Source organism: Ziziphus jujuba, chromosome 1 (genome assembly GCF_031755915.1).
Source record: "Ziziphus jujuba cultivar Dongzao chromosome 1, ASM3175591v1".
NCBI classification, from domain to species: domain Eukaryota; kingdom Viridiplantae; phylum Streptophyta; class Magnoliopsida; order Rosales; family Rhamnaceae; genus Ziziphus; species Ziziphus jujuba.
Genome location: NC_083379.1, coordinates 34,301,424 through 34,326,315, shown reverse-complemented (window position 1 = coordinate 34,326,315; position 24,892 = coordinate 34,301,424). Strand labels below are relative to the sequence as shown.

Below are 24,892 nucleotides of genomic sequence, written 5' to 3'. Positions count from 1 at the left end.
CATTGATTACTACGCTATCCATATAAAGCAAAAAGACGAACAATAAGAAACGCAGTACTCTAATTTATAACTAAATAATTACTTAAAAAAAATGCAAAATCAACTATGGATGAACAGAATTTACAAAAGAAGAAAACCTCCGTCCCTGTGCACTTGGATGTTTTAGGTTGTAAGTTGCAGCCTTTGATCTAATGAAGAGCATGAGAAGAAGAAGCAATGATTGGGATGTGTTGCTAGGTTTGGCTTTCCTTTGGATGCTCCATGCCGTCAATGTTGGCCACGCGGTATACTTTAACCCTTGGAAACCCCATGAGATATTGGGAGTCTCCAAACAAGTTGTTCCGGTTGAGGTTCTTTAATCTTGGTGATTCCAGTAAGGTTCCTTAATCTTGGTAATTCCAGTAAACACTACTTCGTGATTCAGTACATCATGCAGTTTGAAACAAAGATAGTTTGGGTGGCCAACAGAGAGAATCCCTTGAGAGATTCCTCTGGACTTCTCAATATTACTGATGATGGAAGCCTCCTACTCCTTCACAACCATGAGACTTCTATCCATCTAAACTCTGAAATCCCAAGCAATGACTCCCAATACAAGTGCCAAAATTAACTCTGGAAATTTCATTTTGAGAGCATGAGATGATGATCCGATTCTGTGGCAAAGTTGTGATTATCCAATAGATACAATTTTACCAGACATGAAGTTGGGATTGTTTGACATGAAGTTTGGACAGCCGCTTCACATCCTTCTAACTTCTTGGTTAAGTCTTAGAGTTCCAGCTCCAGGAGCATTCAGTCTTGGTGTTGATCCAAACAACACAAATCAACTTTCCATCTGGCAAAGAGGGTCTCAAAATTGGCATAATGGCGACTGAAATAGTCACAACTTTAGCTACTTGTCTAATTTTCATGATATTGACATGTTGAAGTTCATACTTATCTCAAATGAGAATGAGAGCTACTACACCTTTTCAGTGATTGCCAATATTTATTGTTCATGGATTGAGATGAACTCATCGAGAGATGTTTACATGTACCTATCCAGTCAATATGATAGTGGATGGCGATTAGTGATGTTGTTTCTCCCTTTTTTTACTCTTTTTAGCCCTCGTAAACAACTGCATTTTACTTCCTTATTAGTATAGTGGCATGGTTTTAAGCATTTGTAAAATATTTGAGCAACAACTATTCTTTTTTCAGGAATTTCTCATTTACACTATTTTGTATATTAGAACATTGACAACCTCTGCCATTCAATGTTTGATCGTCCATGTCATTTTTTGCATTCTATAGAAAATCCAAAGAATAGACAGATTTGGATACGCATGGTTGTTCCACTGGTTTCCTTGATAATTGTTGCTTCAATTTGTGCATTGTGCTATTTCCGACCGATGAAGTCCTGCTTTGCAGGCAACTCAATTGTTATTCATATTTTCAGTATTACTAACTCAATTATTACTTCATATTTTCAGTGATGGTTATGGTCTTAAGGGTTTTTGGGTTTGACCCTTAGGTGGTGTTGGTTTCAAATTTCACAATATAACACCAATTGGCTATCACGTAGAGACCCTCTGTTGTGCAAACTGCCGATAGAAACCAGTTAAGCATTAATCCAACTTGGAGTACAGTAGGAATCACAGAAAAGACAAAAACAATATAAACCTTAAAGAATCAAGAATTTAGAAACAAGTAAACAAAAACACAGGTGTCCAGCTAAAAGGACTACATTTACTCTGATGCTAGCAGCAATCAATTTGCTATTCCAACTGAGAATTACACCAACTTCATAAACACTACTTCTCTGAGACCTTTTACACCGATTGTGAGAAGTACAAAAGCACCTCAAAGTCTGTTCTCTGCCACAGAATAACCACTTATATACTTACTATAATATGGAACAAAAAAAAAAAAAAAAAAAAACAAAACAAAACAAAAAAAAAACAAAAAAAAAAAAAAAGAAAAAGGAAAAAAAAGAAAGAGCCATCCTAATAACATCCAAAGTAGGGACAGATCACCTAAAAGTTGCAACCTCCTACCTATTAATTTTAATGGAAAAACAGAAACAGTAAATTATAATGACAGTATTTGCTATATTAAGCGAGGAAACATGGAACGAGGAAAGATGGAGCCACGGAAACAGAGGCATTGATACATGAATTGAAGACTAGCTCTATTGATGAGCTTCGAGGCACACAGAAACTGAAGTTAAATGGAATGCCGGAGAATGCATTACCTATATTCAGCGTTTCTGACATAGAAAGCGCCACAGGATACTTCTCCAGCACAAATAAAATAGGTGAGGGTGGTTTTGGACCTGTCTATAGGTAAATTTAACAAGCTCGTTGAGACAGTTTCATTTTAGTAATTTATTGATCTTTAAAGTAATACAGTTATTATTTATAGGGTATATTGGTTGGGCAAGAGATTGCAGTAAAAATACTTTCCACAAGATCTAGACAAGGACCAGAGGAATTCGAAAACAAAAAGTTATGTTAATATCAAAACTGCAGCACAGGAAACTTGTTGGACTATTGGGGTGTTGCATTAAAGGACAAGAGAAGATATTAGTTTATGAGCATTTGCCAAACAAGAGCTTGGACTCATTCCTTTTTGGTTTGTCTATGCTGCTACCTAGTTACTTTCACCTTTCACTTGAAATATCTTATAATTTATATTATTTGCTACATATTTTGTGATAGATGCAACAAAACGACATTTATTGGACTGGAGACAACATGTGAACATCATTGAAGAGATTGCTTAGGGGATTCTATACCGCCACAAGTATTCTAGACTGAAAATCATACATAAGATTTAAAAACCAACAATATATAATCAGAATATATAATCAGAAAGCAATATGAGACCAATGATCTCTGACTTTGACATGGCCAAAATCTTTGGTGAGGATGATTCTAGAGCCAACACAATTCGAATTGTTGGGACATAGTAAGTGGAATGTTTATTTTTCTGTTTCAAACTAAATTGAGCAATGCAACATATATAATAACATCAACTAATAAAAATTTGCTGAAAGATGAAAACAGTAGTTATATGTCACCTGAGTACGCCATGGGTGGTCTGTTTTTGGAGAAATCTGATGTCTTCAGCTTCGGATTCATGACGCAGGAAATTCTAAGTGGTAAGAGAAACAATGCAGGATTCAATCAGTAAAATGAATTTATAAAACTGTCAAAGCATGTAAGTAGCTATTTACATGTAGGCTTGAATTATTTTTCTTTTGTCCTTTCAAGTTTTTTGCATTACTCCATAGATTGGGCTTCTAATAAAAAAAACTTAATCTAGGCATGGAATTTGTGGAGAGAAGGAAGATGCTCGGAGTTAATGGACCCAGCAATGGCAGGAACATGTACATTAACAAGTGAATTCATTGAATGTGTTAAAGTTTGTCTTTTGTGTGTGCAAGAAAAAGCAGCAAATAGGCCAACCATGCAGATGCTAACTGGAGGTGATGTTGTATCTTTCCCAGATCCCAAACAACCAGCTTTCTCTACCTCTAAAAGAGTAGATCAGGACAATAATTTTCCATTTAATCCAAGAACCTACTCTATCAATGATGCATCAATCTCACGTATACACGGTCGATAGTATTCCTACATTGGCCGATGGTCAAAAATCTCTGAACTGAATAATTTTAAGGGACAGTGTTTAAAATTAAATTAATGATCTAATATTGAAATAGTGATATATTAAAATTTTATTTAAAAAAAATAAATTGTAATAGAATTCCATAAATTATAAATAAATTTTAAATTTTAACTATTAAAATGATAGAAAAGTTAATAAAAATAAATTCTAACATGAAAATTATTAAATTGACCTAATATGAATTTAATATAATCTATATATATATATATATATATATAACAAAACTCTCATGGTTGTGCAACATGATGCAGAAGATGTATAAATTTTTTGCCCTCGTAACATGTTGCATAACTGTGAATTCGCACCAAAATCTCATCCGATATCTTGATAAGAGATCTCCACATGCTGCGTGTCACATCAAAATCCCATCATAGTGTTCTGATAAGGGATAGATAGCTAGTTTAGTATTGTTGTACTTTCTAAAAAAATCAACTTTAACTGCATTTGAAAAAAAAAAAAAAAATCAGGTTAAGAAAGAATCAACTAAATGTTTGGTAAATTGTATATCAAAATTGCTTTAAGACGTAAAAATTAAAAATAAATATTTGATAACCTAAAGAGTTAAATCGCTGTAAGACTTTGAAGTTACCAAAGTGGGTATGATGTATTATGAGTAATATTTTTCTAAAAAATTATATTCAATAAATAAAAAACCCATAATTATAATTAATTAATAATTAAATTTATTTCAAAAAAATATTATGTTTAGTTTGCTGTGTAAATGCCAAGATTATAAAATAAGTGAAAAAATTGTTTTACCAAACATCTAAATACTCCTGAATTCTAGGATAATTGCTCATATAAAAAAACAATAGAATGAAACAAAAAATAAAATTGAAGTAATAGTCGGTCTATTATTATTTGTGGTTTTGAAAATTATATTTTGAGATAGTAAAAATATATTTATATATGTATATATTTTTTTGTTCAGATATATTTATATATTGAAAACTCAGAGAGAGGGAAAAAAATAATAATAAAGAAAAAGGCAAGCCATGCAAAGTCAAGGATTGACTGAATGGAAATTGCAGCGAAACAACCCATCTTCATGAACTACTAACAAGTCTTCCATGTTACAGATTTCATTTGGCTTTATAATTTCATTGGAGAGTCAGAAATCGGGTAGGAGATTTGGAGCGGAAATGACAAATAATTTAATATTCATTACCAGACATCCAAGATCCACAGAGTAAGACGGGAATGCGCGTTTACCATGAGTATGAGAAGAAGTAGATGAAGAAATAAGCATGCAATATTCTATTCCATAAATAATTATAGTAAACTAATTTTTGGCTCAAAAGTCAGAGTTTCACCAAAAAAGAAAACGAAAAAAAAAAAAAAAGGTTTTAAAAGTCATAGTTGAAACTTAAGAAGAGGAAAGCACTGCAAGCTCATCCATAGACTAACGGAAATTACAGGGAAATAGACCATAACCCACATCAACGGACCAAATTACAAGTCTTACACGATACAGATTCCATTGTCATTCAGATCACCTTGGTCCTTGTAGTTAATGTAAATTCGCTATTAGTGCGGTCTCAAGTTGCAGCCTCTCTCACGGTAACTAAGACCATGAGAAGAACAAGCAGCAATATGGTTGTACTGCTTTTCTTGGTTTTCCTTTGGTTACTCCATTTCAAGCTTTCCTCTGCAGAAGACACTTTAACCCCTGCCAATTCCATCAGAGACTGGGATTTCTTGGAGTCTCCAAACAAGCTATTCCGGCTAAGGTTCTTTAATCTCGGTTATTCCGGTGACCGCTACCTGGGGATCCAATACATGAACTACAGTGATATGAAAATAGTTTGGGTGGCCAACCAAGAGAATCCCTTGAATGATACTTCTGGAATTCTAAATATTACTAAAGATGGCAACCTGGTAATTGGTGACAGCCATGGGACTTCTATCACTATAAACTCCCAAACCCCGCCATCAATGAGTTCTAATACAAGTGCCATACTTCTTGACTCTGGAAATTTCATTTTGAAAGCAGGAGAACAGATTTTGTGGCAGAGTTTTGACCATCCATCCGATACTATTTTGCCAGGCATGAAATTGGGAATGTTTGGGTTGAAGCTTGGACAACCTCAAAAAATATTTCTGACTTCATGGGTAAGCCCAGGAGTTCCAGCATCAGGGGCATTCACTCTTGGTATTGATCCAAACAATACCGATCAACTTTCAGTTTGGCAAAGAGGGTCTCTCTATTGGCACAGTGGGAAGTGGAATGGTCAAAACTTTAGCTATTTTCCTGACATTGATGCATCATACAAGTTCAGGTACATCTCAAATGAGAACGAAAGCTACTATACCTATTCTGTGCCTGCCAATTATAATTCGTGGATCGAGTTGAATTCATCTGGGGAAATCCACATGTTTCTCGGGGGAAATTACGGATGGTCACTCTGGAATCTACCAACTTGTGATGCAAATGGAAACTACAAGTCCAAGGGCTGCATAGACCAGAAGCTATCCAAGTGCAGCAGCGGAGATCAATTCCTACTAACAAGTGGACTCATGAATAGTTGGGAATCTCTCCCCAATCGCAGTATAGGTCTCAATGACTGTGCTGAGATTTGTAGGAAAGAATGTTCCTGCAAAGCTTATGCATCTGCAGAATCTGACGGAACCGGGTGTAAATTTTCATATGGCCAAAAGTCCGATGAAATAGACAGATATTTTGCTGAATTCTTTTACTTCCGTAACAGCACTAACAGCACTATGGAAGGAAAAAACAGCACTCATACAAAAAAAAGTGGGCCTTCTATAATAAAAGGTATGTTACACTTGAAAATTCCCTTTGTAGGAGCAGTAAAAAGCATTGTAAATAATTCAACACCTATTCATCAAGTACTACAGTTATGTTACATCCAAGCAAACAAGCTTTTTACTTCACTATTAGTATTGGCATGCTAAGATCCAATTACAACACTCAAGATCTTACTTGACAGTTTTATCTGCGTGGTTTTAAGCAACTTGTAGAATGTTGAGCAACAATTATTTCCTTTGGCATCTTTCATTTACTCTATTTTGTTGGGATGTGTGTGTATATGAATTGGTAAAGCGTTAATTAACAACGTCCCTTGTTAAGTTTTGACCATTCAAATCATTTGCTTTCTCTAGAAAAACCAAAGAAGAGACAGCTGTGGGTAAGCATCGTTGTTCCACTAATCTCTTTGATAGTTGTTGGTCTAGTCTTCTGCGCATTATGCTATTTCAAGTTGCTGAGGTGCTGTTCCAGAGGTATTTAACTTAGTACATTTTAATCGTCACTTTTAATCTGATTAAACTAAATTATAAACAGGCCAGCCGATGGTTGTGGTCTAAGGAGTTTATTCCTTCATGGTTGAACATGCCATCAGGTAGAAACCCCTCGAAAGAGGACTCGCTTCCAATGCTCTCTTTGAGGTGGAGGCTATTCTAAAATGTAATAATATCAGTACTGATGGACCATATTCCAGTTATACCTTCCAACTAATATATTATATAGATAGTCCTGCTGTGGTAAGCTTTTGCACATTTACCTAATGGAATGCATGCAGTGTTTTTCTAGGTCAAACAACATGTTGCTAAACACAATAAAAAAATAATAATAAAAAAAAATTACCAAAATTGTACGTCCAATAACATGTTGCTTGACATGCAAAAACCTTGCTTGCATTTCATAAGATAAGCGTATAAGCTTACAATAGCAAAATTATATATATATAATTTTGATACGCTAAAGACTTCATGAGAAACTTATTACGAAAGACTTGCCATGCATAGATAGATATGCTAAAGAACTATATCTATTGTATTAAGCAGGGAAACGAGGAATCAGCGGAGATGTAACCATGAGTACAGAGGTGTTGATACGAGAATTGAAGACTAGTATGGCATCAATTGATGTACTCAGTGGCACAAACAAGCAGAAGTTGAATGGAAAGCATGACCATGAATTGCCTCTATTCAACTTTCCCACAATAGAAACTGCCACAAGATACTTTTCTTGTGAAAATAAACTAGGTCAGGGAGGTTATGGGCCTGTCTATAAGGTAAGGCTAACATGATTATTCAGGATTTTATTTATTTATTTATTTATTTATTTTTAAATGGCTTGTGGATTTTAAAAACCTAATAAGGTTGTCATTGATAGGGCACATTGGCTGATGGGCAAGAGATAGCAGTAAAGAGACTATCTACAAGATCAGGACAAGGTCTAGAGGAATTCAAGAATGAAGTTATGTTAATCTCGAAACTGCAGCACAGGAACCTTGTCAGACTATTGGGTTGTTGCATTAAAGGAGAAGAGAAGATATTAGTTTATGAGTATTTGCCAAACAAGAGCTTGGATTCGTTCCTCTTTGGTTTGTCTATGTCGTTATTCCCACTTTCTAATTAGTAAATCTTTTAACGTTTATGTGCTTAATAAAAACTTCGCAACAGATGCAACAAAACAGCTTTTACTGGACTGGAGAAAACGTACCAACATCATTGAAGGGATTGCTCAGGGGCTTTTATATCTCCACAAGTACTCTAGACTTCGTATCATCCATAGAGATTTGAAAACCAGTAACATATTATTAGACAAAAATATGAACTCAAAAATCTCTGATTTTGGCACCGCAAAAATATTTGGTGACAATGAATCAAGGGCCAGCACAATTCGAATTGTTGGGACATAGTAAGTGAAGTAGTCCTTTAGTTTTCATTTTTTCCTTTTCCAAAGTCAATTAAGTAATGCACCATAAAAAACAGTAATTGCATTCCATTCCCTATTGAAAATTTTGGTGGATAATGATAACAGTGGTTATATGTCACCTGAATATGCCATGGATGGTCTCTTCTCTGAGAAATCGGATGTCTTCAGCTTTGGGGTCATGGTGCTAGAGATCCTAAGTGGCAAAAAACACAGTGCATGTTTTGATCAGACAAATGAATATATGAGACTATTAGAATATGTAGGTAACCATGAATTATAAACTTCAATTATTAATCCTGCATTTAAGAATTTGCAGTAGTACTCTTTATGATAGAGCTTTAAGTAAATGTTTTCATACAGGCCTGGAATTTATGGAAAGATGGAAGATGCTTGGAGTTGATGGACCCATCAGTGAGAGAAACATGTAATTCAACAGATGAATTTATACGGCGTGCCCAAGTTGCTCTCTTGTGTGTGCAAGAAGTCGCAGCAGATAGACCAAACATGGCAGATGTTGTGTCAATGCTTGGAGGAGATGCGGTAACTCCCCCACATCCAAAACAACCAGCTTTCTCTATCCTCAAAAGAGCAGATAAACATAACATGTCAGATAATCCAGAAGCCTACACTGTTAATGATGTATCATTTTCAGGAATAGGAGCTCGATAGCATTCTATGATCATTCATGGACTTAACAAAAAATATCTATATATATATATATATACATATCATTATTACGTATCTTATGGGACAGACTTGGTGTCGCAATACACAACACTTCCATGAACACGATATCTAGTATCTTTCAAATTTCTTACAACATTTTATTGTTGTATAAGATGGAAAAATACTATTTTCCAACTAAGCAACATGGATATATAGATGCAAATCATGTGAATGTATAGCACTTTTTTTTTCCTTCTTCTTCTTCTTCTTTTTTATTTTTTTATTTTTTATTATTTTATTTTTATTTTTTTCCCCTCTCTAAAACTGATAGCGCATTGTATCTTATAATGTGAGCTAAGAAATGGTCCCAAAGAAAATACATGCAGTACCGGAATCTCAAAATGAATTTCAAGAGTACCTTAATATATTTTCCAGTTTAGTCACTAGGCAATAACGAAGTTGGAGGTAGAATCCAAGAAAGAAGAAAGAAGAACCAAATAGAAAGAAAACAGAAAGCAGCCTGCTGGCAGAAATGTCACATTACAGTTTGGGGCTAATTACACCCCAAATCTCTTACACAACATAAAACTTCAATGAAAATTTGACCCTTCATTCTCAAACTTAAAGGCGCACATTGGGATTTGGCAGCCCTAGCCCGTATATGGATCTTACATAGAAGGGATGTCAAGTGTGAAGAATCAATATTTACAAGTACTGAGTTAGTTGATTTCATAGATTTCCTATAATTCAATGAATTGTGCGAAAAATTTGCATAATGGAAGTTTCTAAAAATAGAACATGTGTTCGATAAATAAAGAAACAATTTTGTTGGCACTCATATCGCCTTAGTTTTATGTTAGCTTTGTTAGGTGGCTTACAATTGTAAATCCCATGGTCTGCCCGCAATGAAGTCAGAAATCATAAAACTTTGACCAATCCACCTTATTATTGACGTATACTAAATAACCAAATATGAAAACCCAGAAGGAGAATCTAAAACAAGCAATACAATATCTAATTGGGAATTCTTCACAAAATAAACGGAACACAACAATATATAAGCAATGCGAACTTGTCTCCCCCACCTTTAGTATAATTATTCTCATCTAATTGAGCTTGCATAAGGGACAAGGTTTCAATTACCTTTGTTTGGAAAGCTTGGCTTTCATGACGCCATGCCTCGGTGTTGGCCTCGTTGGTGTCTTGCATGGTACCTCTAAGCTCCCCCACTTGGTCACCCACACGACCATCGAGCTCCTCCATGCCTTGCTCCACACAATCAAGCCGCTCCAACATGTCGGCAACGGCCAACTCCACCTTGACCACCTTGGTCTCCATGGCGGTGAGGACGTCCTTCGACTTTGAACGCCCACGTCCCTTCCTTGCAGCTTCGGGGATGACCTCCCTTCCCCTTGCTTCTTCAATCACAACCTCTGATGAAGACATTTTGCTCTAGATGCTAGCTTTAACCTTGGGCTCTGATACCACTTGTCACGGACTTGTTTGTTTACCCTTCAAGCCGTGCGGCCTTAGTTGCTATTCCGACCCTTTGTTGCAACTAAGTAAGCCTTTTGCCCACTAAAAGAGAAAGCTAAGCAAAGAAAGCTAGAGCACAAAGAGAGTTTGGGAGAATGAAAGTATATTACTTGAAAGAGAGCATAAGAGTCACTTCCCATTGTGAGGAAAGGGAGCACGGAGGCCCTAGCGAAAGGTAAGTCAATAGGAGCACCGTCAACGATAGTGACTTCACCCGCCAAGAGTGTTGAAGCCACACCTGCGGGTCGAGTCGGTCAACATAAAGGCATACCCAACTACACCAAATACTTGGTGAAGGGGAAGGACCTGCCGGATGGTGAAGTAAGTGGGTTAGTTCGGGCTTGGCTCCTTTCTCCCAATCTTTGCTAGGTAATGGTGGCCTTCTTTGATGTTCCTTGCTTTGGGGAGTTTTATAGAACTTGTCTCCCCCACCTTTAGTATAATTATTCTCATCTAATTGAGCTTGCATAAGGGACAAGGTTTCATCAAGTCAGCTCCTAAGATTTTAAATGATATGAGACACCTGGAATCATGTACCAAGCAACAAGCTTAAACATATAAAAATGATGTCCCATGGCAAAATCCTCCAAATTGCACACCAGAAAGTCAATCTTTTGACATCATTGCAATGGCTATATTCATAACAAAATTATAAATCTAAGTACCTCTAAAAAATTTTACCTTCCCTAGAATTAAGATCATTTATTTCCAAAATAGATGAGCAACTTTTGATTAGAAACCTTATGAACTATGAACTATCTTCCCACAAATAGACAGTATATATTATTAAAGCAGCATTTCAACATCCCCAGTTTGGATTACAGTAAATCAATCAACAATATGTTACTAGAAAACTAAAGAGGAATCTAACCATTTTTAGAAATTCAGTGGAATCCAATACATAAAACCAAGTAAAATTTCATAAATCCGAATCCCAAATTCAATAAACAGAACAGTTCAGGAAAAGAACAATAAAAACTGAGCAAAATTCAAACATTTACATAAAAATAAAATTTAAAAACAAAAAACATATAATTGATGCTACATAGCCGTAATGCTAAACAAATAACATCGCACATAAATATATACATATATATATATATATATTGGTTACTCAAGCACGAAGATTTCTGGTTACTGGTGCTTACCGAGAGCCATTACAGGTCTAAGAGTGAATCCTCCAATGATCGTTTCCATATTCAAAAGCTTCATGGAACAGAAACTACATAGATATAAACTAGGAGAAATGAAATTGGGAAGATAGAGTGAGAAAAAGATAAGAAAGGGGAAAGGAAAGACATAAAAAGAGAAAAACACTTCACTGACAGCGAAAGACGTCCCGCCTTTGAAGAGCCCAACCATTGTTGAAGAGCTTCAGATCTACGAATTAAGCGCCCTTGGTGAAGAATTTACTTCTGAGTGCGAGAGGGAACTTTTTCCCGTCTAATTTCCGGATGTCGGGCATTTTCTCACGTTTTTGGACTGCACCCATTTGATCATAGAATCTATATATATATATATATATATTTTTTTTTTTTTTTCTTTTTCCCACTGAAAAAAACAATGGCTTTTTTCATGAACATAATCATTTTGTTGTTTATTCGTTATAATCAGCATCGACATCTATAAGGTCCCTCCGCCTTTAAAGCCGTCCTTAAGAGCAGCATTTGGGCTCTTTTTTATGTTGCGGGTGTTGGGCTTGTCAGGGTGTGAAACACCGTCTGGCCCACATAAGACTTTAAAGAGGGGAGTTAGCCTAATAACCAGTAAAATAAGAGGCTAAAGATATTTATCCCTTACTTTTTAAGTTTTTTTTTTATTTTTTATTTAACCAATGTTTCCTATCAATGAAAATAAAAAATTATTTTGCTTTTCTTTCCTCCTTCCGAGAAACCCATAGTCCTTGGTCCCTGCATCTCTGTTTTGCTTTCTTTCTTCTTCCACGAGAAAACCCACACACAATCCCATTGAAAAAAATTAAAAAATCCCCACTGTACCTCTGCTTTTCTTTCCTTCGTAAAAAGTATCCCTTACCAATTTCCCGGCCATGTGTTAGAAGCAAATGATCGTGTAGATGATAGAAGCAAATGATAGTGTAGATGACTACGACGCCGCCGATGAGGACCTTGTTGGTGAGATGGCATTTTCCAGTCGCGAAGGTGTAAGCGCGTGGAATGCTAGAACGGTGCCTATAGGTAAAAGTTTCGCTAGGCTTCCTGAATTTTTCAGAGCCTTTTGTTGTTTGCAATAGTTTCCGCCTCTTAATTTTTCATTTTTCCTTTTGATGTTTGAAAAGGATAATTTAGAAATATTAAAAAATAAAAAAGGTAAAACAAAAAAAACCTGTAACAGAGGGCTAGATGTCATCAGGATCCTTTAAACAGTGGTATTGGGCCAAATTTCCCTTTTAAAGACAGAAACTTCGGCCATTTTTTAATTTTTTTCTCACCGTCAAATCCATTCGTCTTTAGCTAACGAAGGCCATGATTGTCCTCCATGAGAAGAATTAGATAATGAAATGTATCCATGGCGCTTGACAGTGCATGTCATTGGAGGATAAAGGATTGCAATTTGACTCAAAAATGACAAATCAATAGTTTTAAGGGATATTAACAGTCAAGCACAAAATTTTATAATAAGGTAATCAGAACCATAGGGGTTGGTTAAGTTATACCCTCCTCCTGGACTAGCCTGCCTTTCGGCACCCTACCCGAGTAAGCTAAAGTACCAAATGGCTAGCCTCCCGCCCGAGGATCGAAGCGCTTGGCCTTCTGGTTTATCTTCACCTTCAGTTGTTTTAACCTAAGGGAAAGGGAATTGATAAAAAAGAAAACCTGCCGTTCGGGTCGCGGGTCCGACTTGCCGTATAATTGAAGATTGGATATTGACAGTTTAGCATTTTGAATTTTATAGAAGTTAATATATTACATTCTAGATTGTTTTTTCTGTTATTTTGTATTCTAAATTTTTTTTTTTTTTTACATTATTGATTTTCCTGTTAAAAATGTATAATGGAATGAACAAGTGCTCATCAAATAAAAATAAATTATGTAATTTATTATTCTCAATTTAAAAATTAGAGTTTTATTCTAGAAATTTCTTTATCTCAGCTTTAAAATTATTGATGTTACTAAAAATGGAGGTGTGAAAAAAATATATATATATATTTTGGACTTGAAAAAACATGGGAGAATAAAAAAGATGAGAAATGGAAGAGAAAAAACATAAATATGAAAGGAAAAAGAAGAAAAAGGGATTTTCGGAATAAAATTTTTGCTCTCTCTCCTTTTTTTTTTCTCAGTATACTCTCTCTATCTTTCCCTTTTCTTTGTATCTGTCTGTTTTGGTTTTTTTTTTTTTTTCTTTCTTTTTGGTATATTTTCTCTTTCTCTATAACTCTCTCTTTCTGTTTTTTTTTTTTTTTTCCTGTAAATCTTTCTGCCTATCTTCTCTCTTTCGTCTCTCCTCTGTTTCTGTCTCTGTCTTCTTCTTTTTTTATGTATTCTCTCTTTCTCTATATTCTCTATTTGTCTCCTCTCTATCTAACTAATATTTTTAAAAAAGTACTCTCTATCTAACTAATATTTTGAAAAAAGTAAAATTTCATTTTAACAATAGAGGAGCTTCTTTTTATTGATTTTTTTCAAATAATTTGAATTATTTATTTTTTCCATCAAACAATATTTTCTGTTTTTTTTTTTCCATACTTTTTAAATTCCAAACAAAATCTAAAAATTGTAAAATTATATGATTTATGGTCGTTTGATGAGTATCTATAACACATCTGATTATTTCGTTATGTATTTTTAACAGATAAATAATATTGCAAGTAAAAAAAAAATTTTAAATGTAAAATGTTAGAAAAAAAAATTTTAAATGTAGTATGTCAATTTCGATAAAGCTCAGGATATTTGACTGTGAATATCTCTGAAGTGACAAGCAAATAAACTCAATGGAGGAAGGTCGATCTTTGCAACCACTCCCTCATAGCTTTATATTATTGTTATTTATTATTATTTTTTGTTTGTCAAATATGACCAACACTTTTTTAAAAAAAATTTCGAGCTGAAGAAGTTTTCTTTTCTAATCGAAAAGAGCTTTCCTACTTGCGTTAAAAAGTTTTTTTTTTTTTTTCTTTATTCATTTGACAATAATTTTCCTACCTGTATTTAGAGTTACCTTGTGTACCTGCCCAAAACCATTTATTAGTATCAGAAAACGATCCTGTCCGAGTTTATATAGAAATTGAGAGTGAAAATTGTGATTGAGACTTGAGAATGAAAATTCCCACCCAGGATGAAGGCAACAGCGCGCCAGAGGAAATTGTGATTATTTATTTATTTATTTATTTTTATCCACAGAGAGCTATCATTTTTATTTTTTTTTTAATTTTTGCTGCTTCCTTAGAGAGCTAACATGTATGGCAATTTTTTTGTAATATATACTAGGCATGGTGCATTATTATTATTTAATAGAGTTAGATATATGTTCTATTATATATTGGGATAAAAAAAATAGAAGCACTATAGTTAATGCAAACAAAATAATATGCATCAGAGCTATCATGTATTTATCCCTCCCCCCCCCCCCCCACCAAACCCCCCCCCCAAAAAAAAAAAAAAAAGAAGCCTATTCATTTAACAATAGAAAAAGGAGATCTCAAAAAGTTTTTGAACATAACATATATTGATTCTAGCATTGCACATGATACTTATTGAAAGCTGTCTGGTGTTTCAAACAATTTGAATTGTCTCCATTCTATGCAGGCATACCATTTTAAATTGTATTAATGAAAAAAATATATATATGGTAATAAAAATTGTGCGAAAATAAATATGATAATATCAGGATCATCAAATTAAAGATTTTCTTTAACCTAAAAAATAGAACTTGATAAGTTGAAATGATACAATAAAAACAAAAATAAAAATCTTACTGGAAAAATAAAAATAAAAACAATGAATATCTAGGAGATTGTAAAAGGTTCTAAAATAAATATTTCATAGTTGGAGTTTGGTATCCGTAGAAAAGTCTTTATTCTGCCATGGAACGAAAACTCCCATCTTTGGTAAAAAAATAAACTTGATATCCTCCAATTCCCATGACGGTAGAAAATCTTCCATATAAAGCACTTTTTCAGTTTTGATAAAAATTTGAGTTTTGTGCTTGTTCAGTCATCAATCTACATGAATATTTTTATCAAATATTTGACTAAAAAGTCAATGTGAATCTAGCTTTACTGAGGCCATCAATTACTCCAAAAATAAATTAGCTTTTTCAGGTCTTCAATCACTTCAACTAATCTATAATTTACCGTATCACTATTAAATAAAAATAATAATAAAAACGGTAAATATATGGTACAAACAAAAATAAAATTCAATATTAAAATAAAATAAAATAAAAACTACCGTGCATGTAACAAAACATTATCATTTTTCTCATATGTAACGTGTGGAAAAATTTATTGTTACATGGGTCTTTACCTGCACCTTAATATTTTCTGGATTAAGTGTGCTAATTTTAAGTATCAGTTTTTTGCCTCAATTCGTGATCGATAGAAATGTCATTAAAAAATAGATGATTTTGACACTAAACATATAGCTGAAGGAAAAGAGAGACAAATATGTGTGTTTAATGAATCGTGTAGAAAAGTGGAAGTATACATTTGAAGGTTAAATACAAGTACATGTATATTCCATGTACAAAAGTATGTACAGTTAAATTTTCTTCTCGGATAAAATTTTGGACTCCCATGATACATGCTTCTCGATGATTCTTATCAACTAGTAGTTGGGAATGTTAAGAAAGGTAACTTTGTTCTTGATCAATAGTCTGGAAAGATTTTCTGGTCCAACTAGATCTTCTATGCACATCTCCAAAATTTCAAATTGGTTTTGTGCATTAACCAAGAGCTCATTTGCGTTGATTGTCTTGCGACCAACAAGTGATTGTAATTTTTCAAGACACCTTAAAAAACTCATTTTTATTTGTTTCCTTTATAGGAAATCATAGATAATATTTAGGTTTTACTTGATAACAAATTTATTTTATTTTTTGTTTTTTGTTTATGTTTTTTCCTTTTAAATTGTATGTAGTTTTTGTTTATTTCGATGTTTGTTAATATTAATTTATGGTAGTTAGTGTTCGTTAAATATATTAATTAACTTAAATGCTAAGGAAGAAAAAAATTAAAAACCAACATAATATTAAGTTGTGTTTTATTTTTTATTTATGTTTTTTTTTTTTGTACATTTTTAGTTAATTGAGATTTCTAACAACCATCAACTAACATTAATAAATCATTAAAGTAAATTATAGACAGTTTAGAAGAAAAAAATAAAAATAAATAAAAAATGAACATGTTATCAAAGAAGGCCATATAAACTTATAAAAATTTCAAAATATAATGCAAAAATATAGATAAAGAATTTTTGATTTGGTTGCCAGTCTTGTAGGATGCAATTCAACTAAAATTTCTAGCCCTTCAAACTTGTACTTTTTAGCTCTCTATGTCTATAAATTTTTTATTGTGTAAAAAATCGAGTAATAAAACCCTGGAAGTTTTTGTATGGTTTTGCCTAATAAATTATAATTAGCTAGGTACTCCTTTTTGTTTTTACAGAAAAATTAATCAACTTTTATCTCAACCAAATGGTTACTAATAATTTACTTGAATGCTCCATTGTCATTTGACTCATTTCCCAATTGCAGCAAAAAAATAAAAAAAAACAAAAAATAAAAACTCATTTCCCACCCTTCTGTCCTCTGTTTTACCAATTAAACCAATTGAACCAAAAAGAAAATAGTATTTGACCATTATTTACATGAAAATAATTATCTTAATGCACACGTGCAACAACTAATATTGCATTTAACGTAAAAAAGCTACAAGGTGAAGAAGGAAGTGAAATGTAATTTGACAATTGAGCTGTAAACTTGATTGGTTTAGAAGAGAAGAAAACTATATGATTGCGTACGTCCAGAAGTAAATTCGTTTGGTATGTGTAAAAAATAGCAGTACATGTGTATCTCTTTCGTATAGAAGTATGAACAACTTGATCTACAAAATTTTGAATTTCCTTGATGCTACTGCATCATTTTTTTTTTTTTTTTTTTTTTTCCTTTGCTATCTAGTGGTTGAGGATGTTTAGAAGGGAGACTCTGATCCTGATCATTCGCCTAAACAGACTCTCGAGTCCTTCTTCAAGATCTTGAATGCACAATTCCAATTCTTCAAGCTGGTCTTGTGCATCCTTGAAATTCAAATTATCAGATTTCTTCATGTTCTGACTGATGAGCAACTTCAATGCAAAATCTGCCCTTGCAAATTCATTTGGTTGCGACTCTTCCTCAATTCTGGTGGAGCGCATTATTTTGGAAATGAATGACCATCCATTAGGCTTTGGTTGTGACTTTGGCCCCGAAATGAAGGACAATAATGATCCAAATACAGCAAGAGTGGTTGCTTGAACCTCCCTCAGCATTGTTACGGTCTCATTGTCCTTGTTCAAGGGACTAAAGTTGCATCCACTTTCAATTCCCTTTAGATCACCAATAGCCTCTTGGATTGCCTTCTTCACCACTTTCCTAGAGGTTAAAAACTTTTTAACCTCGCTTGACAACTCAATTTTACCACTTCGCCTTCTGCGGATGGATGATTGAAGTGCCTGTGTAGATTCCTTTGCTTGCAACAATGCATCTTTAGCTATGTTGCACACATCCAAGGTCCTAAGAGATGAATCCATTATCTGATTAACCCATTTCTTGTGATTCTCTTGAGATAAGGCTTGTTGGTTGAGTGGTAGCAAAAGCAACCTATCAACACAATCATGCAGATCTTGAAGTCCACTCAATTTGTAGCTAATTGAGGTTGATGCTGATGATGAAGAAGCAGCTTCAGAAGCCCTTGCTTGGCTCAATTTCTCTTCGAATTCAGGAATGATTGGGTGTGGCCTAGACGGCAAGCTGTTAGACCGGACATGGTAGGATGCCATTTTAGTTTCCTAACACAGGAAGGAGACTGCTTCTTGATGAATTTCCAATGAAGTCTACTATTTGCCTATACTTTCCATTGGCAATCTTCTCTATATATATTACAGAGAAGGGAGACAAGAGGAATCCCATCCTCTTCAAAATTCAATGAAAGTAACATGCATGTTTATCATTTAGACATTATTTAAACATCATAATGTAGGATATATTAATTATGTTTCTGCTATGTCTCCCTACCACCATTTTCGCATCTCATTATTTAGTTTTGCACATGCAAGACAAAAATTTATAATGCACGACTTGTTAAACATTAAACATTACTTTGACGCTATTTATGCTTTGTCTCCTCACCACCATGTTTACATCATATTCATTAAAAACCATAGGGAAAAAAAGAAAAAGTTTCTGTCTGCTTAAGGATTTCTTTTTTGTCATCGATAGGTGGTCACCTAATAATTAGTAATACAATGAATTTAGTTACCATAAACAATATATATATATGGTTGATGAGTTGTGATGCTGATAGAGGAGAGACATTGCCTTCATATTACCAAGGGAAGATTTAGATCCAAAACAAATGCATTTAATAGAGTAATATAAAATATTTTTTGCTTGGTACAAAACAGAATTCTGTCTGTAAGCATATAAGCAAGTGGTATATATATGTGTATGCCCTTGTATACCACGTTCAGGCAAGCTGATCTGGACTCACTATTCTGACGAAGTTGGTGTCAACTCCATACGTGTACAACAAGCAAATATTTTTTAATGTAAATTAGATGCATACCTGGTGTTTGGGTGACAAAAAATAAACATCATAACAGAAATGTTCATTTACAAATTGAAAAGCATGTTACCCTCATTGAGTTTTGAAGTGGATGAGGTGTTCCTGTCTCCACTTTTCTGTTATATACATACAGAGTATATGATGCCAAATGCAAGAAACGCAAATTCTAGACTGAATTCAATATTCAACAAGCTTTCTTCTTTTCTCTTTACCAAAATTAAACCAAAATGGCAGCTTACCATGTTCGTTCTAATAGCTTTCCCCCTAGTCCACATCCACTTGTTCCCCAATTTGATGAGCAATTGTGCAGATTGAGAGCTTCTGTCTGTGCCTCTTCGTCAACCTCAACCTCAATGGCCTGCCAAGGAAGTGGACTTCAAGATCTGCGTTGATAGGTTGATTTTGGTACCACTTAACCAACAAACTTTATCTTAAGAGAAGTATGAGAAATGGGTTGATCAGATAGTAGATGGATCTCTAAGACTCTTGGATGCTTGCAGCATGGCTAAGGAAATTTTGTCACAAACAAAGGATTCCACACAAGAACTTCAATCAATCATTCGAAGAAGACGAGGTGGCAAAATGGTACTATCAAGTGAGGTTAAGAAATTCTTATCCTCGAGGAAAGTGGTCAATGTGAAGTCCAGCCGCACCTCCACCGACAATGTGAACTCAGCCGCACCACACCGACAGTGTGAAGACTGCCACAAGCTCACCATTATTGACAATGTTTGCTGCAATTAACACCGAAAAACAACTTGCTCAACAATTGTGGGCAACTGTCAGAGCCGGTTGAAGATGGTGGACATGCAACCAACCTTGTGAGCCTATAAATAGGCTCCATCTCGTTGCATGCAGTGCATCCAATCCAAGCAAGCTCAATATCATTGCAAGTGAGGAGTATTGAGAGTAAACTCCCAGAGAGAGTGTTTAAGTCTCTAGAGAGAGCTTGAGAGAAGAGTTGAAACTCCAGAAGAGAGTTTGAGAGTAAACAGTGAGATTCCATGTAAGAATCCAAGAGAGAAGTTTTTGTGTTTTTGTATTCTATTTCCAAGATAGTAATAGAATTCTTTTTATTTTTCTTCTCATATTTCTTCTCTACAGTGGTCAAAGAACCACAACAGTCAAGAAGGCAATTCAGAAAGCCATCAAGAATCTCAAGGAAATGGGAAACAGATGCATTTTCAATACCCTCAACAAGGACAATGAGACAGTTGCTATTCTTAACTTGTTGAGAGAGGCTGAAGCAATCACTCTTATCATACTTGAATCGTTGCTGTTATTCATCTCCGAGCCAAATTTAGGTGGATCAAAGCCTAACAAGTGGTAATTTATTTCCAACATAATCCAGCCAAGAAGAACAAAGGAAGAATGTAAATCAAAAGAATTTGCAATCGCAGAAGCTGCATTGCACTTGCCCATCCGTCAGAAGATAAAGAAATCCTCTGACAACTTTGAGTGTACAGACTACACAAAACCAGCTTGGAAAACTGGAGTTGTGCATTCAAGATCTTGAAGAAGGTGTTGAAAGTCTTTTTAGACGTATGTTAAAAACCGGGGTTTCACTTCTCAACATCCTCAACCTCAACCATTAGATAGTAAAAAGAATGATACAGCCTGAGAATTAGATATTTCATAGTTGTAAATGAATGAGATATACATGTATATTGTTTTCATATACCAAATTAAAAATAAATTTTTTTTTTTTTGGTCCATAAATTTTGAAATTATTTGATTACTCTGCTTCATTTTCATTAAAATTAAAGAGCTGAAAATTCTAATACGAAATTTCTACATGAATGCTACTTGTATTTTGTCTCCAAATACTATGATAATTTTCTAGAACATTTACACAAAAGAATGTCTATTTCTCCTTACAATCATGTTTGGAGTTAAAGCCGTTATTACTTACCTATGCTATCTGCAAATTTGAGTCTGAAGCTATATCTATGATACATATCTAATCCACATACCATCTTTATTCGATATATGAATTTGTATGCACCTATAATTGATTTTTTACATGTATATTGTCTTTGTATGTGAATTTGTAAATAAATGAGATATACATGTATATATATATATATATTTTTTTTTTGTATACCAAATTTAAAGTACTTTTTTTTTTTCTCATCCATTACATTGTGCAATTATTTGATTACTTTACAAAAGAAAGGCTTAGGAAATTAACTGTTCTGTTTGTAATCGAGTACATGAATTATACCTGTAATTTGTCTTCGGATAAATTATTTATAATATTTTTTCCTACAAAATTTAGTTATCTTTTCCTTTAGCTTACATAGACTAGAGTTCATAATGCTTAACTGTACTAGCAACAAATTCGAGACTGAAACTGATATTTACTTTGATATGCCACCATTTTCACATTAAGGAAAATAAAAGATACTCAAAGATCAAGAAAAATTAACAGAAGTTGAACTTCCTAAAACTGGATTTCCTCAAGAGCAATAGTGCAAAATTATTTTTATCTTTGTTTAATTCTTAAAACAGGGGTAAGTTTTTCATTTTTAAAAAACAAAAAAAATAAATTAAGTTACTTGGATAGAGTTACACTGATTGGGGGATTATTAATGAGAACCTAAGGTCAATGGCTGATTAGCTCATAAGATAAGGATGAGCCATTTGATTAGCAGCTTGTGTTTTTTGTCAACTGGTAAGGAAAAATCATTATTATAACTTATTATAGAACATGTGTTTTGCATGGAAACTCATTATTATCAACTAGATGTGAGAACTGTCAAGACTAATTCCTATTGCGGACTCAGCTAGCACAATGAAACTATGATCGTACACACGGTTGTATTAGCGAAACTAATCAAATTGCACATGATGTGGACTCAACACAGACCACATCCGCCTTCAATTATTGAAAATGTGCTCTATGGTTACAGTCATATTCATCTGGCTTTATAATTTTCTGTATTTCATGTAAACATTATCAATATTGCATCGCCACCACATGGGGAGGCAGGCTGCATAGTACAGAATGGCACTGCCTCTTCCTTGTCTGGATCTTGATGGTGTCAATGCCACTCGTGCATTATAAATTTTGATAACGCCTTGAAATGATGAGATGCGGATATTGTGGCGGGGAGACACACCATAAACATCATGATACTTGTGTCTAATAATATCTAAATCAGAACCATGTTACTCTAATTAAGTATTGAAGAAGATGAGATTCCTCTTGTCTCCCTTGTTTGTAATATATATAGAGAGTAGATGCCAAGGCAAGTGTAGGAAAATTCTAAACTCCATTGAATACTCATCAGCAATTACTCTTCTTCATCTTGTATTGGAAACAAATATGGCATCTTACCATGTTCGCTCTAACAGCTTGCCTTCCAGGCAACATCCAGCCATTCCCGAATTCAACGAGCAATTATGCAGACTGAGGGCTTCTGAAGCTACTTCTTCATCAGCATCAACCTCGATAAACTGCAAATTAAGTGGACTTCAACATCTGTTTGATTGTCTTGAAAGATCACTTTTACTACCTCTCAACCAACAAGCCTTATCTCAAGAGCAGCATCAGAAATGGATTGATCAAATCTTGGATGGATCTTTAAGATTCTTGGATATATGCAACATAGCTAAAGATTCCTTGTTGCAAACAAAGGAATCCACCCAAGAACTTCAATCAACTATTCGAAGAAAAAGAGGTGGCAACATTGAGTTATCAAGCGAGGTTAAGAAATTCTTAACCTCAAGGAAAGTGGTGAAGAAAGCAATTCAGAAGGCTGTTGAGCAATTAAAGTGTATTGAAAACAATACCTTTAAGAAGGACAACGAGACCATTGCAATTGTAAGCATGTTGAGGGAGGTTCAAGGAATCACTCTTGCCATATTCGAATCATTGTTGTCCTTCATTTCAGGAGAGAAGTCAAAATCAAAGCTTGGTGGATGGTCATTTATTTCCAGCATAATGCACCATAACAGAGTCGAGGAAGAATCCCAGTTGAATGATTTTTCAAGGGTGGAAGCAGCATTAAAATTTCTCATGAGTCCCAAAATGAAGAAATCTGATAGCTTTGCTGTAGAGAATGCACAAAACCAGCTTGAAAATTTGGAGTTGTGCATTCAAGATCTTCAAGAAGGAGTTGAGAATCTGTTTAGGCGTTTGATCAAAACCAGAGTTTCCCTTCTCAACATCCTCAGCCACTAGATACAACGAAATTTTTTTGTAGATGTAGCTGTTCATATTTGTATATCATAGAGATATAAAACATGTATTGATATATTTTCCAAATACCAAATCAAATTACTTTTCACCATACAATTTCTGCAATTTTATTATTCTTCCTCTGCATTCAGATTTTCTTCTTGTCAAATTAAAATTTTGCTCTCGTCATTATGTTCTCTTCACGATACAAGTTTCTTTATTAAATTGTAACATACAAGAGATGGTGGTGTATGCCGATCTAATATACAAAGATGAGGCAGAGCGAATATGTCCTGTTAAGCCTGCCTTCCCATGTTCTTCCTTGGGTAATAATTGTTTATTGATTCATTAACTCATAGTTTAATTCATTATATTATTATTGTTCAGACCGATTTTGGTAAAAGAGAGAATTAAATTCATATTTGTTCCAATTTTTCCTATTGGATCCAGTTTTCCAATAGGTGTTATAGGAAATTTCTTCACTAGTTGATATAACAAAGATAAAATATTTTCTTACCATCCAAGTAACCTATTTACGACAAAAAGTCACATTAATTTTTTCCAGTAAACCTTTATACATTCACCAAATATAACATTAATTATTCTTTTGACACAAAAAAATATTAATTATTCTAATTTTATATTGGTTCATTATTAATTTAAACCAAAAAAAAAAAAACAAAAATAAATCAAAAAAGAAGACTTGAGATATAAAATTTATCTAGTAAGTTAAAAGCTGCCGTGAAAAATAGACATTTTCTATATCAGGAAGTGAGCAAGAAACAAGACAATGACAATGCCAATGCCAATTCCAATTCCAATAATTCATTTTGTTGCTTATTTTATGTTTATAAGAGGGTATTTTTAAATACAATAGTTTCAAGGATTTCCCTGTTCACAAGGCTCATTTATTTGTTCGTTTGTTTATTAATTAGATTGGTTAATGACATTATAAAATAAAATAAAAAATATAGGGCCAGATGAATGATTGAACCCCAGAAGAGCTGCACATTTCCCATTGTTGAATGCGTACGTGAGATAAGCGCTGAGACGACCATGTGAGTTTTATATTTATAAGATCAGACTTTAATTAGTTTGGTTGAGACAATCGGAATATTGACAGATCTGAAATCTATTTCTTAAACACATGTTGCACAGACACACATTTGCTCCAACAATTTTAGATGAAGTGGCTCATTCTTATCCAGCTTAATATTATTGATGGAAATTCATTGAATCAACGCTCAGCTTATATCTTTTACCCTAGTTTTCAGGACTTTACCAAAGGTAAAAATTGATTTGATACTCATGTGGAAGTCCAATCTTATTCTTAGGTGCATACAAATTGGTTAATCGAATACAGAAAGATTGG

At 34.0% G+C, this 24,892-nt stretch overlaps 4 protein-coding genes across 4 annotated transcripts; 3 read left to right on the top strand and 1 right to left on the bottom strand.

Annotated features, from left to right (window-relative positions):
- Positions 1–4,554: 4,554 nt before the first annotated feature.
- Positions 4,555–10,156, top strand: LOC107428541 (G-type lectin S-receptor-like serine/threonine-protein kinase B120). Its single transcript, XM_060818555.1, has 7 exons — positions 4,555–6,445; positions 6,793–6,912; positions 7,477–7,706; positions 7,808–8,018; positions 8,098–8,335; positions 8,459–8,612; positions 8,714–10,156. Exons 1-7 carry the CDS (start codon positions 5,242–5,244, stop codon positions 9,020–9,022), a joined length of 2,466 nt encoding a protein of 821 aa, XP_060674538.1. The 5' UTR covers positions 4,555–5,241; the 3' UTR covers positions 9,023–10,156.
- Positions 10,157–17,688: 7,532 nt separating this feature from the next.
- On the bottom strand, positions 17,689–18,864 carry LOC112489496 (uncharacterized). Its single transcript, XM_025068128.3, has one exon. The coding sequence runs from the start codon at positions 18,550–18,552 to the stop codon at positions 17,689–17,691; it is 864 nt and encodes a 287-aa protein (XP_024923896.3). The 5' UTR covers positions 18,553–18,864.
- Positions 18,865–19,564: 700 nt separating this feature from the next.
- On the top strand, positions 19,565–20,667 carry LOC132800362 (uncharacterized). The gene is made up of 3 exons (XM_060813864.1): positions 19,565–19,724; positions 19,838–19,922; positions 20,442–20,667. Exons 1-3 carry the CDS (start codon positions 19,565–19,567, stop codon positions 20,665–20,667), a joined length of 471 nt encoding a protein of 156 aa, XP_060669847.1.
- Positions 20,668–22,665: 1,998 nt separating this feature from the next.
- LOC107435927 (uncharacterized) lies at positions 22,666–23,523 on the top strand. Its single transcript, XM_016047555.3, has one exon. The coding sequence runs from the start codon at positions 22,666–22,668 to the stop codon at positions 23,521–23,523; it is 858 nt and encodes a 285-aa protein (XP_015903041.3).
- The last annotated feature ends 1,369 nt before the right edge of the window (positions 23,524–24,892 follow it).